General features: G+C 39.4%; 2 protein-coding genes across 3 annotated transcripts; both read right to left on the bottom strand.

Annotated features, from left to right (window-relative positions):
* Nucleotides 1-135: 135 nt before the first annotated feature.
* LOC110617018 (UDP-glucose 6-dehydrogenase 1) lies at nucleotides 136-4,621 on the bottom strand. Of its 2 annotated transcripts, none has more exons than XM_021759596.2 (3): nucleotides 4,487-4,621; nucleotides 2,307-2,565; nucleotides 136-1,805 (listed from the first exon to the last, which is right to left on the bottom strand). In XM_021759596.2, exon 3 carries the CDS (start codon nucleotides 1,783-1,785, stop codon nucleotides 343-345), a length of 1,443 nt encoding a protein of 480 aa, XP_021615288.1. In that variant the 5' UTR covers nucleotides 1,786-1,805; nucleotides 2,307-2,565; nucleotides 4,487-4,621; the 3' UTR covers nucleotides 136-342. The 2 variants fall into 2 exon arrangements, with proteins under 2 accessions (XP_021615288.1, XP_021615287.1); XM_021759595.2 differs by having other exon boundaries at nucleotides 2,316-2,565.
* A 686-nt stretch (nucleotides 4,622-5,307) lies between these two features.
* On the bottom strand, nucleotides 5,308-22,374 carry LOC110617370 (diacylglycerol kinase 1). Its single transcript, XM_043957421.1, has 9 exons — nucleotides 22,256-22,374; nucleotides 22,004-22,139; nucleotides 20,213-21,666; nucleotides 19,526-19,889; nucleotides 19,102-19,178; nucleotides 18,307-18,426; nucleotides 7,309-7,473; nucleotides 6,747-6,884; nucleotides 5,308-5,778 (listed from the first exon to the last, which is right to left on the bottom strand). The coding sequence occupies exons 3-9, from the start codon at nucleotides 21,371-21,373 to the stop codon at nucleotides 5,629-5,631; spliced, it is 2,175 nt and encodes a 724-aa protein (XP_043813356.1). The 5' UTR covers nucleotides 21,374-21,666; nucleotides 22,004-22,139; nucleotides 22,256-22,374; the 3' UTR covers nucleotides 5,308-5,628.
* Nucleotides 22,375-23,914: the final 1,540 nt, after the last annotated feature.

The raw sequence follows: 23,914 nt of genomic DNA, 5'->3' as shown, positions 1-23,914 counted from the left end.
GAGAACATTACACTCGATGCACCAACACTCGGTGGATTCTTCTTCAAATCCACTATGCAGGACCGTAGTCATGAACTTTGCAAGTCAATTGAAGGATAAACCAAAGTAATAATGTGAACAAAAGATGACCAAACCCAAACCAGAGTTTCTTTAAGGTTGAGGCTCTGCTTTATTAATCATACTAGCAAATAAAATTACAGCTTTTCCACTAAGAACAATGACTAAAGTGTGTATTATGCAATGATTGTGACAAAAGAAACAAGCAGAAAATAGAAGAATCAAACTGCAGCTTCCAGATTGCTTAGTTCCAGCTTCAAATCCTATGAGAAGGACTGAAGAAACTCAAGCCACAGCAGGCATGTCTTTTAGCCACGGATCCAATGGTTTCCCAATGGAGTAGACAATGAAACCAATCTCCCTCAACTTGTCAACATTCACAATATTTCTTCCATCAAACACAAATGCAGGCTTCTGCATATTGTCAAAAATCCTCTGGTAATCAAGGGTCTTGAATTCATCCCACTCGGTAAGAATGCAGACCCCATGAGCATCCTTTGCTGCCTCATAAGCATCCCACACCACACTCACTTGCTTCACAGAACTGGGGCTCATTGGTTGAAGGTGAACAGGATGATCCAAATCAAACTTGTTCATTGACAGATCCCTCCGGATCTGATCCTCGGTCACTTGTGGATCATATATGCACAAGTGAGCCTTATCACCCAGCAAGCCTTTGCACACATCAATTGCTGGTGTTTCCCTTGTGTCACCAGTATCTTTCTTGAATGCAAAACCAAGAATGGAAATCTTTTTACCTGAAACTGTATTGAACATTGAGGAGACTAACCTGTTGACAAATCGTTTCTTCTGATAGTCATTAATCTTAATGACTTGTTTCCAGTAGTTAGCAACTTCAGGTAGGCCATTGCACTCACAAATGTAAACTAAATTTAGGATGTCCTTCTGAAAGCAAGAACCTCCAAAGCCAACACTTGCATTGAGGAACTTAGGACCAATTCTAGTGTCCTTTCCAACAGCATGGGAAACCTGGGAAACATCTGCTCCAGTTGCTTCACAGAGTGCTGACATTGCATTTACAGAAGAAATTCTCTGTGCCAGAAAGGCATTTGCTGCTAGCTTTGAGAGCTCTGCTGACCAGAGATTGGTTGAAATGATTCTATCTTCAGGAACCCAATGAGCATAAACATCTTTAAGAGACTGAATAGCCTTCTGGCCATCTGGGGTTTCCCTCCCTCCGATGAGAACCCTGTCAGGGTGAAAAAGGTCTTGAATTGCAGTTCCTTCTGCTAGAAATTCTGGGTTGGATAGAATCTGATATTTGATGCCTCTGCCGTTATGGGTCAGAATTTTTTCAATTGCCTCAGCAGTTTTCACAGGAACCGTAGATTTCTCAACAACAATCTTGTTGGATTTCGATACATCAGCAATCATTCGGGCTGCACTCTCCCAATAAGTCAGGTCAGCAGCTTTGCCTGCTCCAAGGCCCTGAGTTTTTGTTGGAGTATTAACAGAAACAAAGATTATATCAGCTTCTGAGACCTGTTTTTCAATGTCTGTGCTGAAGAAAAGGTTCTTTCCTCTGCACTGTTTCACCACCTCGTCAAGGCCTGGCTCATAAATGGGAAGCTGATCACTGTTCCAGGCTGCAATCCTAGAAACTGAGATGTCAACAACTACTACTTCAAATGAGGGGCACTTCAATGCAATAACTGCCATGGTAGGACCTCCAACATAACCAGCACCAATGCAACAGATCTTCACCATTCTTTCTGTCTATCTAAAACCTGAAAGAAGGAAATTTATTCTATCATCTTAATGGACTCAAAGGACTAATTATTCATATGGTAATTTCAACAAACAGCTGTGCGAAGATCAGTGGCAATGCATATCCCGGAAACAGCTACAATACAATTCAGAATAATCTGAAGATACAGCTAAGTTCAACACAGAAAGATTACAAGCATAAACGAAAGTAAACATAATCAGAACGAAATCAGGATATATAAATGAAGCCTAATAATCATCTGGGTAAAAAAAAAAGGATAAAAATTTTGTAACTTTTTTGAAACCCACGTACAGCGAATATGACAGAAACTCAAGTATCGAACTAAGGATGCCATGGAGGAAGAACTTGATACATTTAAAACTAGAAGAAAATTAAGCAGAATTTAATACAACCAAAAGCAAACATAAGCGTCTACAAGAACAAGTAACCGTTATTAAACAAAGAACCAGAAAAACGCAAATAACATAGAAAGAAAAAGGTTAAGTAGAAGGTTAGGGACCTCAATCACCTGGTGTATTTCTCTCTAAATGTTCTTCACAAGACTTCGAGGGTCAGGAGGAAGGGTTGGCTTCAAGAATGAGACCCAAGGCCCTCGAGTCTTAAATGAAAGTTAAGTGATCACAATCGCCATAAATACGCAGAAGCCCCATTAAGATCCACCACCTCCTCGGCTCATTCCAATGGCCACGTACCTTTCACAAGCCTAAGCAAAGTCAGATTGCTCTATTGGGATGTTCAACACGTTTCTAAAACTGCACCTTTCAGTAACAAACAAGAGAAATGGATGTCATTTTTGCAATAATAAATAGTGATAATAATTCATAAAAGAATATCTGAAACTGAAAAGAAAACCCAACTAAACTCAAGATTTTGAACGCTATCAATCTTAAGAAAAGTTCAGTTTTGCATTGGTACAAAGCTGTTCATTAATATATTGTATATACTGACAATAACCTTTGCAGCAAGAAAATATTTTTTTTTCGGATAAATTCATAGTTATCAAATCGAAATTCAAACGGAGAATTGAAATCTTCATTGTATGGATAGAGAATTGAGAATCCAATCATAAAATTGGATAAAAATTTTAAAAAATAATTAAAAGTAATATTTGATCTAAAGCAAGTTAAAAAGAAGAAAGAGGAAAAAGGAAAAAGAATAGTTAAAGAAATATTATATGTATATTTTTATGGAAAAATGAATGAGATTTTAAATTTTAAAAATATAAAATATGATAAACATTTATAAATAGTTGATTATAATGTAAAATTGAAATAGAGAATTATAAGATTTTGATAACAGTGGATAAATTATTGTACGTTTTTATTTTTTTATGAAAATTAATTATTCAGTATTTCTTGAATTTAAATTGAAAAAATTATCAAAATTTTTACTTTTTCTATTAAAAAGATAAATTTGTTTTAAATTTAAATATTTTCACAGGTTGGTCACTTTAAGGTTAAATTAACATACGTTTTTGTATTAAAGAAAATTGATTTTGTAAAATATAAAAACATTTTAATTAAATTTTTTAAAAATAAAATATATAAATAATTTGATAAAATACAAGAGAACTTTGTATTAATTTTCATAATTAATACATTGCCTCATAGAAATCAAATTTTGGACATAACCCATGTCCCATGATAAGCAAACAAGAAGCTATACACATTAACTTAATTTTTTTTTAACATTGTATTAACATATATTTGATTGCAAAGCTGCTCATCCAATGCTCTGGGATTGTTCTTCACATTTTCTATCTACAACATAATTAAAAGAGCATAGATTATCCTCTACCATACGAACCAACTGGCGAGTGAGATGAAGGAAAAAAAAAATTTCGAGGAAAAAACATCAAAATATCCCAAATCTTGACCTGAAAAATCAGTACCAAATGGGATCTCAATTTTTGGTGTCATTTCCTGGGGAAGCTATGCATAGGTAGACGAGACAGCTACAAAGTCCTGAAAATCTGCCAATGCGGCCAAGTAGAAATGCCGACAAAAAAAGAAATGTTTAATTAAGCAAGCAGCGGATCCCCTCTCTATAACACCAACTCAAAACCCGTATCAGCGGAGCAACTTTTGCCCATATTTCTTTCTTTTCAATGTCATTGACGCTTTGCATCTACTCCAGAAATTTTTCAGGTGAAACAAACTTTAACTTCTTGTTGTCGTTCCATCTAAGTCATCTTCTGGTTTGACCCTTTCCCTTTATTCATCATTCTCTGCGGAGACATTAGCTCAAACCGAACCTCTTGATTTAGGTGTATATGGCACTTCTTGGAAGTTTTTCTAAGATCAGGCCGATATCAAAGTTTTGCCTTTCTGGAGTTAAGAATGCTAATGGCCAACCAACAAATCGTATAAATATTTCATGAATTGTTTGAAGGACAAAATGAGTTGTCATTATTTGAATCTCTAAGCTCTTGTAATTCATTGGTTTCTTTTTAAATTAGGACGTTGGGTTATTTTTCTTGGTTCTAACTAAAGTAACATTGATTTTTTCATAATTGCATAGCTAAATATATGTAAGAACATGCTAAAGACGTAGAAAACAAAGGACTTTTCTTAGTTAATATAAAGGTTATGATTCCATTTGCACTTTGCAGTGTATACTACAAGGAAAAATATTGATAAATAAACCCATACAGTTCAATTAAAGCCAAAACACCATTACCAAATAGCAACTCTCAAAGATGGGAGAGGCTTTGCAGCAAAGAAATTTGCCTCCGTCGTTGGACATCTCAGTGGAGGAAGAGAAGCCTAACCCGCCTTCCACCGATGTCCATAAACCCATTCTGACGCCGAGTCCCCGGTGCAATGGCAGCACTCTCTACTATGACTCATTTGAGCTCAGAGCTGTGACCAACCATCTCAACAAGGCCATGCAAAACTTGAATACTTCATCGCCCACTTTGATTTCTTTCTTGAAATCCCCATTTTACAGCCATTACTTGGATAGCATACACAAAAGAAATGCTAAAACACCAAAGATGATAATGGGTTCCCAGTTCACTCGAAGGTCCCTCGACTGTAAGGCAAGCAGGGCAGGCACCACTGCAGCTCGCGGGGGATTTATAAGAAGGCTGTGGAAAAAGGTTAAACAAGGAGTGCTACGGAATAAACAGGGGAATGAGGGTTGATCAAATTGTTCGTCGACCACTGCAATTGGTTATCCAATCATCCTTAGCAGAAGCTGTTATTGTACATCGCACGTTGAAACTTTGTGTTACATTGTAAGCTTATCTACAATCTCAAAGAGTAAATGCGGCAGTGAAGCTTCTCGATAATATCTTTTCTCATCAGTCGGACGAATTTCCTGTGTTCGCCGGTTGGCCATTGACACTAGAACTCTCAGATTATTGCACAACATTATCATTTACCACCTTAATTTAGTCTAATCAGTAATCTCCAACTCATCTGAGACACAAAACGTTGGTATATTTGATTGAATATTAGAGAGAGAGAGAGAGAGAGAGAGAGAGAGAGAGATTTCAATAGCACTAACTCTCAAAACCAGCCTATAAATCAATCTGAAGGAAGGTACAAAACAAAGGATGCTAATTCACTTTTTTCCTGTCCTGTTTTCTATATATTTTTTTTCTTTGACAATCAAAATTTCCCCTTTCTGCTAATTTTCAACACGGGGAAAACTATAACCTGTAAATTGAATTTACAAACATGCCTTGGCTAAAGCACCAAGTTAAACACACTAAAATATACGCCATGATACAACCAGCAACGGTAAACCCAAAAACATTTTCATGAGGTGGTAGTGAACAAAACTACAATATCTAACAAGACGACCAGAGATAACCTCTAACTCAGCCTAAGTGCCATTTCTTGGAGAAGTGCTCGCTTCTGTGAAGCATCAATCACATGGTTCGTTTCAGCATTCTCCAGTACATCAGTAATTATGGCAGCTGCATGACCAAGAGGTTCCTCAGCAGCCCTCTTTAACATGAAAGCCTGCCAAGAGAAAGGAAATGGTCAGTCATCCAGTAATTCAGAAACACGGGATGTTATGAATATTTGTGAGTTCGCCTCAGAAGTTATGAGCTTCGGTGTGTGTGCGTGCTTATGCGCACACGCACAGACAGAGAGAGAGAGAGAGAGAACAAAAGGATGGGGATGTCTAGGATGCCAAAAAGGCAAAGCTCAGTGTGAAAGTATCTAGAGAAAAATGCCTCTTCAAATAAATATTAAAAGTTTAACCAAAATATCGCCCTTCATGCCCCTGGATCTCACATGAGGATATGTACTGGAAAAGGAACATGATACTAATAGTTAGAGAACTGTCCAAACATGATGCTATAAACATCACCCGAGGCATTTGCACCACTAATGCCCTGCCCTTCGAGATCTGTAAACTGCATCTTTTAGTTCCAATTTTCTTCTCGATTCTCTAGAGGGCCAAGAAGAACGATACTCGAACAGATGGTCAATTTTAAGTCGACTCTTATTAAAATAACAACAGCATAAAATGATGTTTCTTAGGTCCTTAACACAAAATAGTATTTCAAACCAAATAACAAATTGCTGTCTCATCAAATCTGAAACCAACCCTCTACTGAAACTGGTATCTCCATACGTGCAATTGTGCCTCTCTGCAGTATTTTGGCTAAAATAGCTCATGCTGATCACCAATTTCTATTATAATATTACTAACTTGTTATGAGATAATGCATTCTCAATATACTGGGCAGATTTCAAGTTTTAAAGGTCCCTGAACACAATTGTTGAGTATACAAATTATTGTAAATAACAAAAAACTAAGGAAATGGAGAAGATAGCATATTGCTCATAATGGATACAGCAGTACTCTACATTTGCAAATGCGGGAGCGTCTAAAACAAGGAAATGCAGGCTATTACATCCAATTTGCCATTATTTAGAATAATGAGAGAGAGAGAAAGAGAGAGAGAGAGAGAGAGAACCTGTCCATGATGAGATACAGCCAAAGTACATGGCTGCTGAAACCAAGGTTCTCCATCAATCTGCACAGGCAATGCAGCAAGAAGCTGTATCTTTATCGACTGTCCCTGTGCAAGTCTTTGAGCACGAGAAAGCCCCACCTATCCACAAAATAACAGCTCAAAATCAGGACATGTAACTAAAGACATTTTGGTTGGGAAGAATTTTCAGCCAGGTTGAGCTAAAGCCGTGTTCATTCCGAACATAACAACACACGATACAGGCTATTGGAAAACTAACCTAGCAAGAGAATACAAAGTGACAGAATTTCATTTTTGAGTATTTAACCGAGAGCTGGGTTCTGGTTCCAAGTATTAATATGAATAAAGTGGTCTTAATACAATCTCACATAGAGCTCAAAATTGCTCATGAGCATTCTTTGCCTTAATGGACATTCACAAATAAATGAGAAGTATCATCTGAGTTGCAAGAAAAACCTGCAAACTTCATTATTATGGTAATGAAACTACAGTTCAGTTAGCAAAAATTTCATATGCACATAATAAGTTTTTTCATGTATTTTACCTGAAGCTTTCCAAGGTGCCATGTTCCAGATATGCTCACAACCTCTAGTACCTTATCATGCATGGATTGTGGATCAAAGTTATCGTAGTGTTCATCCTCATTATGCCAGAGGTCGACCCCACCCATATAGCTTCCAATATTTGCAACAAGTACCCCCTCAGCATCCTGAAAGGTAAAGTAGAAAATCAATCATTTCTAAAAGATAGTGGCAACTAGCGTGTAAACTTTTGTAAGTTATCAGATCCGCACAGCCCTTAGAAACAAAGAATTAGACAGAAAAAGAAATAGAAAGAAAGAGACTTGGTTGAGAAAAGATTAGAGAGGGGAGAAGATTCAGAGAGAAAGAGGGGAGAAATAGAGAGAAAGAAGTATCTTTGATTATTAATGATCTTGGGTAGGTTCCTCTTTACAGGTGAGTTTCTATTTATACTACTTTGGACCCTATAACTGCTTTCTACAGTTACAATTCAATGAAGAAAGTAGTAATAGCTAACTAATCTAGAATACTGCTGGAATAATTCCCTCTAACTGACCAACTTTTAAGTCACATACACAAGTCAACATCTCGCTCACTACTCTTACTCCTTAGTCATAGAATTTTCTTTTGTAAAGCATTCCAAAGCTTTTGCATAGACAACCATCAAGTCCCATATTCTAACAATAAATCCCTCAGAATTCATTAATAGATCTATTGACATGGACAAAGCTGAAAGGGTAAAGTCCCTAATTAAAAGGAAGAGAGAAGAAGATGACAACTGAAGATTTTTGGAAGAATATTGAGTATTCTTGTATTTCACTCTCTTGATTTATACAATATGTCTACATGGCTATTTATACACAAAGAATCATATCTAAATAGGAAGCAAATAATCAAATAATAATTACAGAGATAATTAAGGATCCTAATCAAATCAAATCCCTAGAATCAATTAGGATTAGCAAATAAGTCAACACTCCCCCTCAAGTTGGTGCAAAGATGTCACACATGCCCAACTTGCAAATCAGATTATGATAGATCTTGTTGTTAAGCCCTTTAGTAAACACATCCGCAAGTTGCTCAGTAGAAGTCACATGAACTAGGCTCAAGACACCGTCTGTTAATTTTTCTTTAATGAAGTGCCGATCAATTTCAATGTGCTTCGTTCGGTCATGTTGGACTGGGTTTTGTGCTATACTTATAGCAGCTTTATTGTCACAATACAAGGTTATCTTGTCTCTCTCGGACAATCTCAACTCTTCCAATAACTTCTGCAACCATAAGAGTTCACACACTCCTTGGGCCATTGCTCTGTATTCTGCTTCCGCACTTGACCGAGCAACAACACTTTGTTTTTTGCTCCTCCAAGTGACAAGGTTTCCCCCCACAACTGTGCAGTAGCCAGATGTGGATCTCCTGTCATCGAGAGATCCTGCCCAATCTGCATCTGTAAAACTTTCAATTCGGAGATGACCATGTTTGGAATAAAGAAGCCCTTTCCCTGGTGCAGACTTTAGGTATCTCAAGATGCGAAGTACAGCTTGCATATGAGTCTCGCGAGGGTCATGCATGAATTGGCTGACTAAGCTAACAGCATAGGCTATATCCGGTCGAGTGTGTGAGAGATAAATCAACCTTCCTACCAATCTCTGATATCTTCCAATATCCACGGACTCACCAGTTCCTGCTTTCAGCTTGTGGTTACTTTCAATGGGAGATTCTGCTGGCTTACACCCCATCATACCAGTTTCTTTCAAAAGATCCAGAATGTACTTTCTTTGAGAGATGAAAATTTCTTTTTCTGATCTGGCCACCTCGATACCTAGAAAATATTGCAGTTTTCCCAGATCTTTGATTTCAAATTCCTGAGCTAACAACCTCTTTAGTTGAGCCATTTCCTCTTTGTCATCACCTATCACCACTATATCATCAACATACACAATAAGAAGGGTGATCTTACCCTTATGATGTTTGATAAACAGAGTGTGATTAGCATTGCTTTGTTGGTAACCGAAGGACATCATGGCTCTGCTAAACCTGTCAAACCAAGCTCTGGGAGATTGTTTTAGCCCATACAAAGCCTTTTTTAACTTGCACACCTTTCCTTGTGTCTTCTCATCAGCGAACCCAGGAGGAATTTCCATGAATACTTCTTCCTCTAAATCTCCATGGAGGAAAGCATTCTTCACATCAAACTGTTGCAAGTCCCAGTCCAAGTTGGCCGCGCAAGATAACAGAACTCTGATTGAATTCATTTTTGCAACTGGGGCAAATACCCTCTGTCAACACTGACCTGACACAATGACAGGAGCCGAAGCTTAGGCTATTGGAGTCGCCTGGGTCCACCTAATCTCTGATCACATAATATGCAATGCAACAACTTCGTGAGTCTAATGCAAATCACCCTAATATAAATCATAGCATCCATGATGCATGAACTATGCTCATACAGTCTGTATCTTTTACTAAAATTAAGTTTAGTTCTACTCACCTCTGCTCCTCTGGCAGATACTGAACTGACTCTGCAACCTCTAACTCTGCTGACCTCCTCGATCTTTCGGGTCCAATCCTACACAAATGGACTCGAATGAGGTGTCAACTATACTCTTTACCAACTCTAGAAAACTTCCCAAAACCCCTCTAAAAGCTCTTAACACAATCTCAGAAAACATGCAAAAGAAGGCTGGACAGGACACTTTCGGCGGCAGGTTCGGCGGCCGAATGTCCTCTCCAGAGACGAAACTCACATACTTTCGGCGGCCGAATCTCCTCTTTCGGCGGCCGAACCCTTTCGGGGGCATGGTTCGGGGGCCAAACCACACTCCAGAGACGAAAGTCTCTAACCTTCGGCGGCACCTTCGGCGGCCGAACCTTCCCTCCAGAGACGAAAGTCCAATCCTTCGGGGGCAGGATTAGGCAGCCGAAACCACCTCCTCAACACGTTCGGCGGCCGAACCCTCTTTCGGCGGCCGAAGCTGGGTTCTCCAGTTAGGCAGAACCTCGCTCACCTCATACTCAACTTCCCCCAAACCTCACTCAACATGCATAAACACTTCTACTAACACATAGGGGCTTAGAACAAGCTCAAAACCCCAAAAACAACTCAAACAACATACAAAGGCACAAAGGGTCCCTAAACCCTCACAGGCACAACTCATGCAAAAACTCATGCATAACTCCCTTCTCCCTCCATAAAACTTGCTTAAAACAGCATAAAACATAAGGATCAACACATACCTCTTGAAGAACAAAGGCTGGTGTGATCCCAAACTTGAAGATATGGAGATCCGAGCTCCAAAAGTCTCCAAGCTCCACCTCCTTGCTCCAAGCTCACAACTCTTGAATTCAAGGAGAAAACTCATGAAAACCTTGAAAGATTTGAAGAGAAACCATGAAATCAACCCAAGGAAAGCATGAACTCACCTTAGCCCAAAAAGAGAGAGAAACCTCCTCTTTTTCCAGAGCAAGGAGCCCTTTATAGGTGGTCAACCGCCCCTCCTTCGGCAGCCTAACCTGCATGCGAAACCATGCAACGTTCGGCGGCCTAACTTGGAGTTCGGAAGCCAAACCTAAGGCACTTTCGGCGGCCGAACATTACCTTCGGCGGCCGAACCTGCATTTTGCCTCCTTAGTCTTTTCTCTTCAAAACTCATAGCCTTTCTAACATAAAACCTTTAAACCACTTAAAACCATCTTAAAACCTTTGTTTTACCCTTAGGGAAGGCTCCGACAACCTCGAATTCCACCGGACGGTAAGAATTCCGATGTCTGAACGAGCCGGGTATTACAATCTACCCCCCTTACAAAAACATTCGTCCCCGAATGTTCTTGCTCTAAAACATGCATACAGAAAAGAGACTCGGTATGACTGGAGTGAAAACTCTCGGTCTTCCTAGCACAGTAAACACAACTGAGCTAAGCAGGTGAGATCTCCGGAGATCTCCCCCTCTCTAGGAGACACCTCCAGTACTACCACAACGTCTCTTACACAGCAACAGCTTTCGCTGCACACTCTGATCCTTGCCCTTCTCTCTTCATCTGTACTAAACTAGCTGCTCCTCTTCTGACTTCTCACGACTAACTCATACTAACTTGAACTCAACTCATACTAACTTGAACTCACTACAGGTAGTACCCGGATCTCAGATCTATCTAGGAAACACGACCAGCTCCTGCTAGCTGATCCAATAGATCATCAATCCTGAATGGGAATACCTGTCCCTGGTAGTGACCTTGTCCAACTGCTTACAGTCGCTACAAGCCTCAAGGATTCATCCTTCGTTTCCCGCAACTATTCTGGATCATTCCAGAGTGAGGTACTAGGTCGGATAAAACCCTTATCTACCAAGTCTCACAACTGCTCTCTACTACTCGCTTAACTCTGCAGGTGCCATCATGTAGGGAAAGAAAGAAATGGTTCTGGGTCCAGACACCATTCCTATCCCAACTCTATCTCCCTGACAGATGATAAACCTGACAGCTCGTCTGGACAGACGTCTAAGAACTCTCTCAACCACAGACACAGAGGCTGGTTCCCTAACCCAACTACTAAACTCTCTCACAGGAGCTAGAACCCTCTAACGACCTCTCCTGAGCAAACTCTGAGCCTGTAGGGCTGACATCAAACCTCTAGGCAAGCTACTCTGTCCCTCCTAGGGACTACCTCTACTGTGAGCCTAACTACCTTGGCTCTACTGACTCGGTAGCACTACGAGTAGCTAGCCACTCCATCACTAGAATGACATCGACCAGTCCAATCTAGAACCAAAAGGTCAGCTGGAAGGCATCCACTCGCTACATGCCCCGCCTCTGATGGATCATACTCGGGTCGGCTAACCCAAAGAGGTAACTCTCACTCTAAGCCTAGAAGTCATCAAACCCATCCTATCTGGCTCTCACAGCAACAGGAGTAGAAAAACAATAGGGTTCACAAAAACATGCCCATCAAAACACTTTAGAGTGAGCATACCTGGCACCACTGTGTTTGATGCGACTGCCTCCTGTTGAGCCTGGGTGAAGATCCTAGCCGAAGCTGACGGACCTTCTCTATGGAAACCTGAGGGATAAGAGGCTGACCCCCTTCCTCTGCCTCGACTACTGGTCTAATCCCAGACCGGACTCTAACCTCTCCTGAACTTACTCTTCTTTTTCTTCTCTTCCTTTCCTGTTCTTACTTTGCTCTTACTCTTACTCTTCTCTTCTCTTAGGGGTTGCACTTAGAGATGAGAGATCACTCTCACTATACCTGGGGTTATAAAACCCGAGACCATAGCATCTCCTAGCACCTCTCTCAGTACCCTCTCTGGCACACTAACCTCTAGCTACTATCTCTTCTCTGAACATCTCTCTCTCTAACCTCGCTCATCAACTGACATCCTCTAGGGTCCAGTCCTCCTCTGACTGCATCAAAGACCTCCTAGGTCCTTTGATGTACCCTCTCGGCTGATGCTACACTATTGCACTCTTGGCAGAACAAGGGGAAAGTATCTATACCTTTCCTCTCAAGAGAAACTCCTGTCAATCTCATGGATCAACGAGTACCTCTCATTCTGCCTGCGGAAAAAGAGCACACACACAGAAACCATAGCAGCATCTGGCCCATGCAGTTACACACGAGTCCACCTCAACCATGGCACCACATAAACATAACATCATATGGGCATATCATCATGATATGATCCATGTGATAACACATGAACCCCATACACATGCAAAGCATCTCATCTCATGGATGAACTGGTCACCAATAGCCCTCTACATATCCATCTCATCGTTATGTCTAACTATGCCAGGGGCACTACAGTCTCGCCTGAACTGCTCTTACTCTGTGCCAGTGGCGACTAAGCCACACCTGGTCTGTTCTATCTCATACATCTCATCTCATGCATACTGAGGGCTAGAGGATCTTCCCAACAGGCATCCATAACATCAGATATCTCATATCCTCAATGCACATGTATCTCACATGGCATTACACATCATCATATAGACAGGACTCAACATCCTATCCTAGTGGACATGATCTTATCTTATTGTGCTTGCCCTCTAAGACAACCTCTTTCCGATGTGAGATCTCTCTAATCCCTGAGCATCTTAGCTCAGCACACCGTACTCTAGAGGCCCTATGCTCTGATACCATCTGTAACAGCCCGGAAACCGGTACCCTCTTTGTAACGGCCCAAACTGCTCGGCACTAGGATCCAGATCGACTTAAGGCCGCCTAGACCCGTAGTAAGCCTATCCTGAACTCTGTGTATCTGTTAAAATCCCATACATGATCCGACTGGACTATAACTGTTACAACTTGTCTGTAACACAACCAGACTTAACCTGTAAAACACTCTCTGGAGGTCCAATCATATGAACCAAAAGCTCAGACATACTAGTCTGAACTACCCCTCAGGGGCTAACCAGCGACGCTCTACCAAGTAACCTCCATGCACTATGCGCACTGCAGCATAGAACCCACTCTGTAAGGGTCAGCATATCATAAGTTAACTTGGTTACCATAGAGTCACAGGAATCAAACCTGGTCTTCTCTAGTGGTCTACTCTGTGGATCACAGGAATCAAACCTGGTCTTTCCTCTGTATCTACTATATGTCACTGGGTTTTCGAAACACAACACATAGTAAGTCTGGTCTGACTCATTTCTCATCAAGAAACTTTAAAAACAGGATACATGCATATACTCAAGGGATCAACATACACTACTATAGGCAAAAGCACATTCTATCTCATACACAACTCAACTGACTATCTATTACATCTCTTTACAAATCTTTCTTTATATTTACATCATGTCCACACTATGCTATTACACATGCAATACTGCAATCGACACTCTGCTGCTTCTCACTTCCCAGCTACTCTGTACCTGCAACACTGGGGTTAGGGGAAAGGGATGAGCTACTAAAGCCCAGTGAGTAGAAACACTGAAAAACAGTTCATTCATACGCATTTACTATGAAAATGTATCACAACTCAAGCATCTCAATATATCTTGGATTAGACATGACCCCAAAACTCCCTTGACGGGCTATTGAAGTCGCCTTGGTCCAATCCCCACTAAGGTAGACATGACCCCAAAAATACCCTCTGTCAACACTGACCTGACACAATGACAGGAGCCGAAGCTTAGGCTATTGGAGTCGCCTGGGTCCACCTAATCTCTGATCACATAATATGCAATGCAACAACTTCGTGAGTCTAATGCAAATCACCCTAATATAAATCATAGCATCCATGATGCATGAACTATGCTCATACAGTCTGTATCTTTTACTAAAATTAAGTTTAGTTCTACTCACCTCTGCTCCTCTGGCAGATACTGAACTGACTCTGCAACCTCTAACTCTGCTGACCTCCTCGATCTTTCGGGTCCAATCCTACACAAATGGACTCGAATGAGGTGTCAACTATACTCTTTACCAACTCTAGAAAACTTCCCAAAACCCCTCTAAAAGCTCTTAACACAATCTCAGAAAACATGCAAAAGAAGGTTGGACAGGACACTTTCGGCGGCAGGTTCGGCGGCCGAATGTCCTCTCCAGAGACGAAACTCACATACTTTCGGCGGCCGAATCTCCTCTTTCGGCGGCCGAACCCTTTCGGGGGCATGGTTCGGGGGCCAAACCACACTCCAGAGACGAAAGTCTCTAACCTTCGGCGGCACCTTCGGCGGCCGAACCTTCCCTCCAGAGACGAAAGTCCAATCCTTCGGGGGCAGGATTAGGCAGCCGAAACCACCTCCTCAACACGTTCGGCGGCCGAACCCTCTTTCGGCGGCCGAAGCTGGGTTCTCCAGTTAGGCAGAACCTCGCTCACCTCATACTCAACTTCCCCCAAACCTCACTCAACATGCATAAACACTTCTACTAACACATAGGGGCTTAGAACAAGCTCAAAACCCCAAAAACAACTCAAACAACATACAAAGGCACAAAGGGTCCCTAAACCCTCACAGGCACAACTCATGCAAAAACTCATGCATAACTCCCTTCTCCCTCCATAAAACTTGCTTAAAACAGCATAAAACATAAGGATCAACACATACCTCTTGAAGAACAAAGGCTGGTGTGATCCCAAACTTGAAGATATGGAGATCCGAGCTCCAAAAGTCTCCAAGCTCCACCTCCTTGCTCCAAGCTCACAACTCTTGAATTCAAGGAGAAAACTCATGAAAACCTTGAAAGATTTGAAGAGAAACCATGAAATCAACCCAAGGAAAGCATGAACTCACCTTAGCCCAAAAAGAGAGAGAAACCTCCTCTTTTTCCAGAGCAAGGAGCCCTTTATAGGTGGTCAACCGCCCCTCCTTCGGCAGCCTAACCTGCATGCGAAACCATGCAACGTTCGGCGGCCTAACTTGGAGTTCGGAAGCCAAACCTAAGGCACTTTCGGCGGCCGAACATTACCTTCGGCGGCCGAACCTGCATTTTGCCTCCTTAGTCTTTTCTCTTCAAAACTCATAGCCTTTCTAACATAAAACCTTTAAACCACTTAAAACCATCTTAAAACCTTTGTTTTACCCTTAGGGAAGGCTCCGACAACCTCGAATTCCACCGGACGGTAAGAATTCCGATGTCTGAACGAGCCGGGTATTACACATATCACTCAAAATCACAGAATTCGGGATCACCTCTTCTTGCTCATTATTCTCCCCCTGAAGAGGTGAGGGGTTGGTACTGAAGTAGGGTTCAGTTTCTCGGAAGGTAACATCCATACTAACGAAGTATTTCCTAGAGGGAGGATGATAACACTTGTATCCTTTCTGTGTTGGAGAATATCCAACAAACACACATTTAAGGGCCTTGGGATCCAGTTTTCCTGCCGTCCTAGTATGGACAAAGCAAACACACCCAAATACTTTTGGTGGAACAACGTATGAATTCTTCCCTTGTAAAACCGCCAAAGGACTCATAAAGTCAAGGTTCTTGAGAGGCATTCTATTGATAAGATAAGCAGATGCAAGAATTGCATCTCCCCAATATGCTTTGGGTAGATTCATGGTGAACATAAGAGATCGAGCTACCTCCAATAGATGCCTATTTTTCCTCTCAGCAACGCCATTTTGAGCACTAGTATAAGGACAACTAGTCTGGTGTATTATCCCATTATTCTCCAAATAAGCAGAAAAGCTACTATCCATGTATTCTCTTCCATTGTCAGTTCTCAAAATTTTCACCTTAGTATTAAATTGAGTACAAACCATCTTATGAAAGGATTGAAAACAAGAAAAGACATCACTTTTAGCTTTAATCAAATAGACCCAAGTCATTCGAGTACAACAATCAATAAAGGTGACAAACCATCGATTACCAGACAATGAGACAGTTTGAGTAGGCCCCCAAACATCAGAATGAATAGTCGCAAAAGGAATTTGACTTTTATTATGACTCAAAGGATAGGATGTTCTAGTGTGTTTAGCATACTCACAAGCATCACAAAATAGAGAATCAAACTGAGTTCTAGCAAACAAATTAGGATAAAGTTTTTCTAAGGCAAAGAATGATGGATGTCCTAACCGTCTGTGCCACTGTATTATTTCCTGATTGACATCTTTATTTTCTCCAAAACAGGCTTGAGATATCGAAGAACCTGGATCACCCTCCAACATATATAAGCCATCATGCAGTCTACCATTGCCAATCCTCTTTCCTGTGTGAAGATCCTGAATAACACAATAATCAGGAAAGAATTCAATTTTACAATTAAGGGCATTGGTGATAGCACTAACAGATAAAAGGTTGACAGGAAAGTGGGGAACATGGAGGACAGATGATAATTTAATATTGGATGTGCAAATAACAGAACCTGTTCCAGATATGGGAGTAAAAGAGCCATCAGCAATTTTGACACTATCTTTGGTTAGGGAAGGAAAATAATTGAGAAGGCCTTTAGACGAACCTGTCATGTGTCTATTCGCACCAGAATCGATAATCCATGGAATATTATGGAGAGATGAAGTATTACCTGACTTTACAACGTCAGATGTGGCACTAAAGAATGAGGAATCAGAGTTAGGAATCGAGATTCTTGTACCTTCTGCTATCGACACCCTTTTACCTTCTGCCATTGACACCCTTTTACCTTCTGTCATGGTAAAGGTTTATAAACGGTGACAGAATAGGAGGTATTCAAGGGTGTACACACAAGAGAGCCCAATCGATTCACCAAAAGGACCGGGTAGCAGCACGGGAAGGCCGGAAAGATGATCGGAATCGTCGCCGGAGTGATCGGAGCAGCAAAGCAGTGGCAGATGATGGGTCACGCGCCGGGAAGCGCCGGGTCACGCGCCGGGAAGAGGTGGCGCGTGAGCCTCACGCGCAAGCTTTTCCGGCGTCGGGGCTGGTCGATCGGCCGGCGGTGAGAGAGTGAAGGGCTCCTAAATGGGTTAGTACCAAAAAAGTAAATTTAGGGTTTTGAAACCCTGAAGAGGAAAAATTGAATTTGAACCCAAAAAATCAGGAAAAAGGCTTTGATACCATGAAGATTTTTGGAAGAATATTGAGTATTCTTGTATTTCACTCTCTTGATTTATACAATATGTCTACATGGCTATTTATACACAAAGAATCATATCTAAATAGGAAGCAAATAATCAAATAATAATTACAGAGATAATTAAGGATCCTAATCAAATCAAATCCCTAGAATCAATTAGGATTAGCAAATAAGTCAACAGTTTGCATGTGAAATAAAGCTTATTTGTCACAGGAAACAGCCCAAATTAGAATGTAATTCAACTCTGAGGTCAGACACTGACCCCTTTAAGACTTGTGTAGTAAACTACTTCAGAAAGTACCATTTAGATGCAAAGAAACTGCTCTTGCATATCTGAAATTTTTATAAACAAACATGACAGAATTCAATTGAAAAACAAATTCTAAGAGGAAAATTTTCTCAATAATTAATGCACAAAAATTTCAAATGGACACCAGAATAGATCAATGTACAAGTTATCGGTAAACATTCAAACTACTTTTACAGCCCAATAGCTGAGATATGTGTGGCACTAACCTCAGGGACTTCTATATCAACGCCATCCACCTCCACTCTAACCTGCCAAGGAAAGTCTTCAAATGTCCTATCCATTATAATCTTAGCACCTTCTCTTGCATAGAGAACTTTGTTCATAAACTGCAATTAACTAAAAACAATTTCAGCCAGCTGAAATGAAAGTATAGTTCTCTGGTAAAAGTATAGCTGAAAGAAGAGAAGGAATAAACAAATACTCCAAAGTGGCAAAACATCTTCCAGTTTACAATTTATGCATGTACGTTGAGAGTCCACAAAAATGAAACATAAAATTGAGAATAAAACTAAAATCCATGGTATATTCATTTAAACAACCAACTGGCACCATAGGATTTTGGTATGGCCATAACAACCAACAATTTCATGATCTCCACATGGGCAAACATAAAAATTTGAATATCCCATTTAACTCTGCTATATGATCTGCAAATTTTCTCCCTATGCCTTGCACCCCCACAGCAAATTTATGTTTTTATTTAATAAACAATTTCAGTAATCCATATTTCAATCAACACCAAAGTAAAATAATGCATCTTGTCCCCTTGGCATATCCAATAAAAATAGTTTATACAAAAAGTTCACGGAGGCCAGAAGCATTTAGTTGATTTTGATATTCTCCTGCTGCAAAGTAAAAGGTCAACTTTGGTAACAATACTATCTAACTTGACAGGCAATCTATTCTCTTACACGGGAAGGCAAACCCAATCCTTGGTGCTGATGTCTATTAAAGATTTTGCAGACCAATTTGCATTTTATCCTAATGAAATTTGCTGTTACCTGGCTATAAAACTTCTCCGGATTTTCCTCCCGCAGATTATGGATATCCAGTGCAACCTTTGCATCACAACCAACTCCTATAAACAGAATTTACTATATGAGTAATCATAGTTCACAAGAATAATTAGGGCAGAAGAAACATAAGTAAACATGCACCCCCCCGAAGAAAAAAGAAACACCACACACACAGAAATGTTACGAAATAACCCTATAACATGATATTTAAAATGCATATATTTGATGGTCCAAGCTAGATTTTGAGCTTGGGATTCAATGTCGTTTAGTACAACTTGTGATCCATTTTACCACTCCAAAAGCTTGCAGCAGGAACACATCCATTTAGAGACAAAATCTGTATCTAGATAGCTTGCAGTATCCATCAAATAATTCATCCAAATAATTTAGAATATAAGCATTTACCTACCAAGATAGTTGTTCATAAATTTGAGAGACTGAAGTTGTTTTCCTTGATTTACAATAGCTACCTTCCACCGGTCAAGAATAGTTACTGCAGCATGCTCTATATGGTGAAACAATGTGCAAAGGCCTCCTTGTCTCTCAAATGAGCCCAGACCACCTCCCCAGGATAGTACTCTAGCCAAGTCATTTCCAGTTCCGGCGGGAAGAATAGCTACAGGTGGAGGAGAAACAAAATTTTGCTTGTCTATGGCATTCATAACCCAACCAACTGTACCATCTCCACCACATACGAGAACTCTGAAGTGAGGCACCTTCCTGAAAAAATAAAGGCCTACTTCTGGACCCTGTGTTGAGCTCAGTTCAAATACCTGAAAGAAATACCAGTATAACTGTATAAATACTCCACATTCAATACTATGTAACATACAAGAAAAGAGAGACAAAATAAAATAAAAAAGAAAGATCCACATGGTCCAAGTAGATGGACGGTCTGCTTTAGTTTGATCCTAAAGTTTTGTGCCTTTATTTAAGAAGAGAGTTAAGAAATTTTGCAGCAGCTACAGAAAGATAATAGTTGATCAAAGGTCTATTTCTATAGAAACACCCAGAAAAACACAGCCTAAGTTAATGAATTAAACACACAGAGAAAGGTTATAATCTTAAGAAAACTTCGCTTTGGAGCACTTCGAACCTGAACAGGATTCAAAAGGAAGTTCAAACGCTGCCTGAGGGAATCTCCACGCTGAGCCCCACTCTTCTTGTTGATGAAGACTAACAATGGTCTTGCATCAGGAGGTAAATCAATTATTTCATATCTTTGTTTCATTCCTAATATTTGAGACTCATCCTTCTGATTAAGCGATCCACTTCTTTTAAAACTAGGTTTTGAATCCATCCTACCTACACTGCCACCATGGCGAGGACTCCCCACATTCAAGCTACCATTACAGCTTTCCTCCACCCCAATAGGACCATTTAATATAGGATGGGCATCAGCTGTATCTTCCGTACATGGGTCACAGCAAGTGCTGCCACTATTACCTGTGTCAACAGAGGATTCATTATTATGCTTGTACTTCTTACTCTGACTCCTAATACTTGCACGTACTGAAGAAGCAATCTCATTTGCTCCATGTGTGATAGAGCTCAGAAATCCACCTGATGAATTCAATTCCTTAACATGCAGTGGTGATAAAATCAGCCTTCTAAATGGACCCAAATCACAAATACCGCCAGTTTCATTAGACATGCTACTATGACAATCAACATGTACAAGCCGTTGACACCACATGCAACACCATATAGGGGATCCACTAAGAAAAGACCCACTACATGGCTCTTCACAATAACTACAAAAGGAAGTCTCATCAGGTTGATCGATCATCTCTGTCCATCGAACAGCCCATTGGTGCATCACATTCTTAAATCCAACCATAGATACACACTTGCAATCCTTCTGTGCACCTGAAGAGCAACTTAGGTGTGCCACTGCACCACAAATGCTACAATGGTGAATAAAACTATCTGATGCCACCATAGGTCCAAGAGTTTGAGAAGGAGACATGGACTTTAAGCAGACGCAACAATTTAAATTCTTCCCACGAGATACAGATTCGAGAACCCAATTATGTGGAGCTACAGGAACCTTGTGCCTTGCCTTAGGGTTTTTCTTTGACCTGGCTATAGCTTTCATCCAATTTAGGTTAATGTTTCTTCTCCATTGGAAAGCTGTGTAAGCTATTGTCAAAATACCTACTAAAGCAGCAATAAAGCAAGATAAAATAAAAATGCGAGATTCAGTTGGATTGTTCCAACCAGGAAGCAACATCCCAATTTCTCTATCATCATCCATTCTTCAAATTATACTCCTTATTCCATAAGAACTGCCATGATTAAAATATACCAGCAAATCAAACAAAAACCATATTTCTATTCGTCCTCCAAGCGGCCTCTATCACCGAAGCATACATAAATAAAGTATCATGAGCTTGAACCTTGAAACCCATTTCACTTGAGCTCACTACCAGAACCCATTCATATCACACTGGATAAAATAAACCCACGAATTCTAGTGTACCCTAAGTTCTCTGAAATAAAGGTCCAAATCCCAAAGGCAGGAAAAGCCAGAGATAACACAGATGATACCTGTTCAAAAAGAAAAGGCAGAGAATTATGTTCAGATGTAAATGCAAATAACCATAAGTTGATATACTTCTTCTTTCTTACCCAACTATAGCAAATATTCTATACAATTACTCTTAGCCAAGCAGGTCAGCTGAACTCGACCATTAGAAAAATCATAAAGTCAAAAGAGGGAAAAAAAAAATTAGAAAAAGAAATCCGATTTACTCAAGACATAACAATCACTATCTTAACAAGAACACAGCCATTTTCATTTCCAGAAAGGAGAAAATAAAAATTAAATGGCCTTTATTTCCTGCCAATCTAAAAGAAAAATAAACAAAGCAAAGCAAAAGCTTACAGTTACAGCACAGGACGAGGCAGAGAAGGAGACGGGAGTTGAAACCCTGAGATCGATCTAGAATGAGAGAGTGAAATCCGGAGAGCTGGGAGAATCTGCTTTCGAATTTAGAAAACTGAGCATCTACGCAAGGACCCTGCTTCAAAAGCCACATCTAAGATGCGTAACATTTATAGAAATATAAAACTTTTTATTTTCCTCTAGAAATTAAAACGAAAGCAAAGCGCGATTCAGTGGGAAAGACGTGTCTACTTGAAAGGAAGGGCCTAGATTCTGAATCTCAGGCAACGTCTGCCACGTGGCACGACTGGAAATTTAGGTCCCATCAGACTGTTACGGTGGCATATTGAGCAGTCGGCAAGTTCTAGTGGATAGTTTACACAGCATAAATTATAATCCCTATTTTGCATTAATCAAATTTTAAGAGTTGTGGACCTATTTGAGGGGTTGATTGAGCAACGCTGATATTTTGGATTGCATCATCACTTTGAATGCTAGGTTTAGACAGTTAATAGATGTAACAGTGATGGATTTAAAAATTTAAATTAAGGGTTTAATTTTATTATATTAGCATAATATTTAGTTTTATTTATTTTAAAAAAAATTATGTATATTTATATTAAAAATAAAATTTAAAAATTAAAAGTCAAATTAACTAAAAACACACATGAATAAAATGTTGTGAGTTAAATTAATTTGTTCACATAAAAATTTTTAAATAACTTAATTTATTATCTATATAAATAATATTTACTTTTATTTATATTTAAGTTTTTTTTTAAATAATTTAACTTATAATTTATTAAATTTAATGAAAATGCCGTGACACTATATTAGAACAGATATTATCGTAAAAATTGAGAGCTGCTCGCAGGGCCGTTATGTGTTGGATCACTGCACTGCACATTTTGATTGGTGGCTGGAGCCGCTCTCTAATAAATCAAAACAGTACAAAACTAGTCAACATATAGATTATAGACTGAACTTGAGGAATTGTAATCTCATTCTGGTCTGTTCAAGTGCCGCACAAGCCACACTGACACATGTCCCTTACCTCTCCCCTATATCCGTCACTGTCTATAGTATTTCTTTTAATAGTCTCGTTGTACTTTCTTTTCAGCTATGAATTTTTTTGTGTTTTGTGCTAGTCTACCCCTCATTATTGTCTTAATGTTTCTTGGAGTTGTAGTGACGGTGGTTGTCGCTGTTATTAGCGTTGCAATTATTGCATTTCTTTATTTTGTGTGCGTCAACTAACGGGACTGACTATATTTTTTTTTGAGTTGTTGTGATAGTGGGACCACTGTTAGTAACTTTGGTACTGTTGTTTTACCTTATTTTTTGTGCAAGTAGTCATGGAATAGGTTCTATTGATTTAAGATTATTAGGCCATATGATTTCTTTTTTAATTTTTGTATAAATCTAACATTCCACTTATCCATAGATAACAAAATAAATTTTCAAATTGAATTTTTTTATTTTTTATAAAAAATAATATATTTTTCATAATACAAATAATACTAAAATTTAATATATTAATTTTTAAAAATAAAAAATTTCAAAATAATGAAAAAGTTATCATATTTTTTTTTAACTAAAAATGTAATTGCATTTAAATTTGAAAGTCCAACATCAAAGTATGAACCATCAATTGTGGAGGGTGCTTAGCCATTCCATTTTGTCTAAAATAGTAGAGATCAACCTAAAGTAAAATAACTGCACCTAATACTTATATAAGTTTTTAAAAATGGTATTTTAGAATATAAACTTATTCTATTTTAGTTTTATTTTATAAAACGTTTGGTTATTTTCTAATTAATAAAAGTTTTTGTATAGTTATTTTAGAATTGGTTTTTATGGATAAAAATTAAAAGAAAATTATTCTACTGTGATATCTAATTATTTTTTTAT

Source organism: Manihot esculenta, chromosome 6, assembly GCF_001659605.2.
Source record: "Manihot esculenta cultivar AM560-2 chromosome 6, M.esculenta_v8, whole genome shotgun sequence".
Classification (NCBI taxonomy): Eukaryota; Viridiplantae; Streptophyta; class Magnoliopsida; order Malpighiales; family Euphorbiaceae; genus Manihot; species Manihot esculenta.
This window is presented reverse-complemented; position numbering and strand designations above follow the sequence as displayed.

What these genes read in the sequence shown, in the direction of transcription:
- LOC110617018 (XM_021759596.2), bottom strand. Translation starts at nt 1,785, where the DNA reads ATGGTGAAGATCTGTTGCATTGGTGCTGGTTATGTTGGAGGTCCTACC.
- LOC110617370 (XM_043957421.1), bottom strand. Translation starts at nt 21,373, where the DNA reads ATGGATGATGATAGAGAAATTGGGATGTTGCTTCCTGGTTGGAACAAT. An exon ending in TTGATATAGAAGTCCCTGAG is followed by an intron (nt 7,474 to 18,306) that starts GTTAGTGCCACA and finishes TTTACCTTTCAG; the next exon opens with GATGCTGAGGGGGTACTTGT. An exon ending in CTGTATCTCATCATGGACAG is followed by an intron (nt 5,779 to 6,746) that starts GTTCTCTCTCTC and finishes TTCTCTTGGCAG; the next exon opens with GCTTTCATGTTAAAGAGGGC.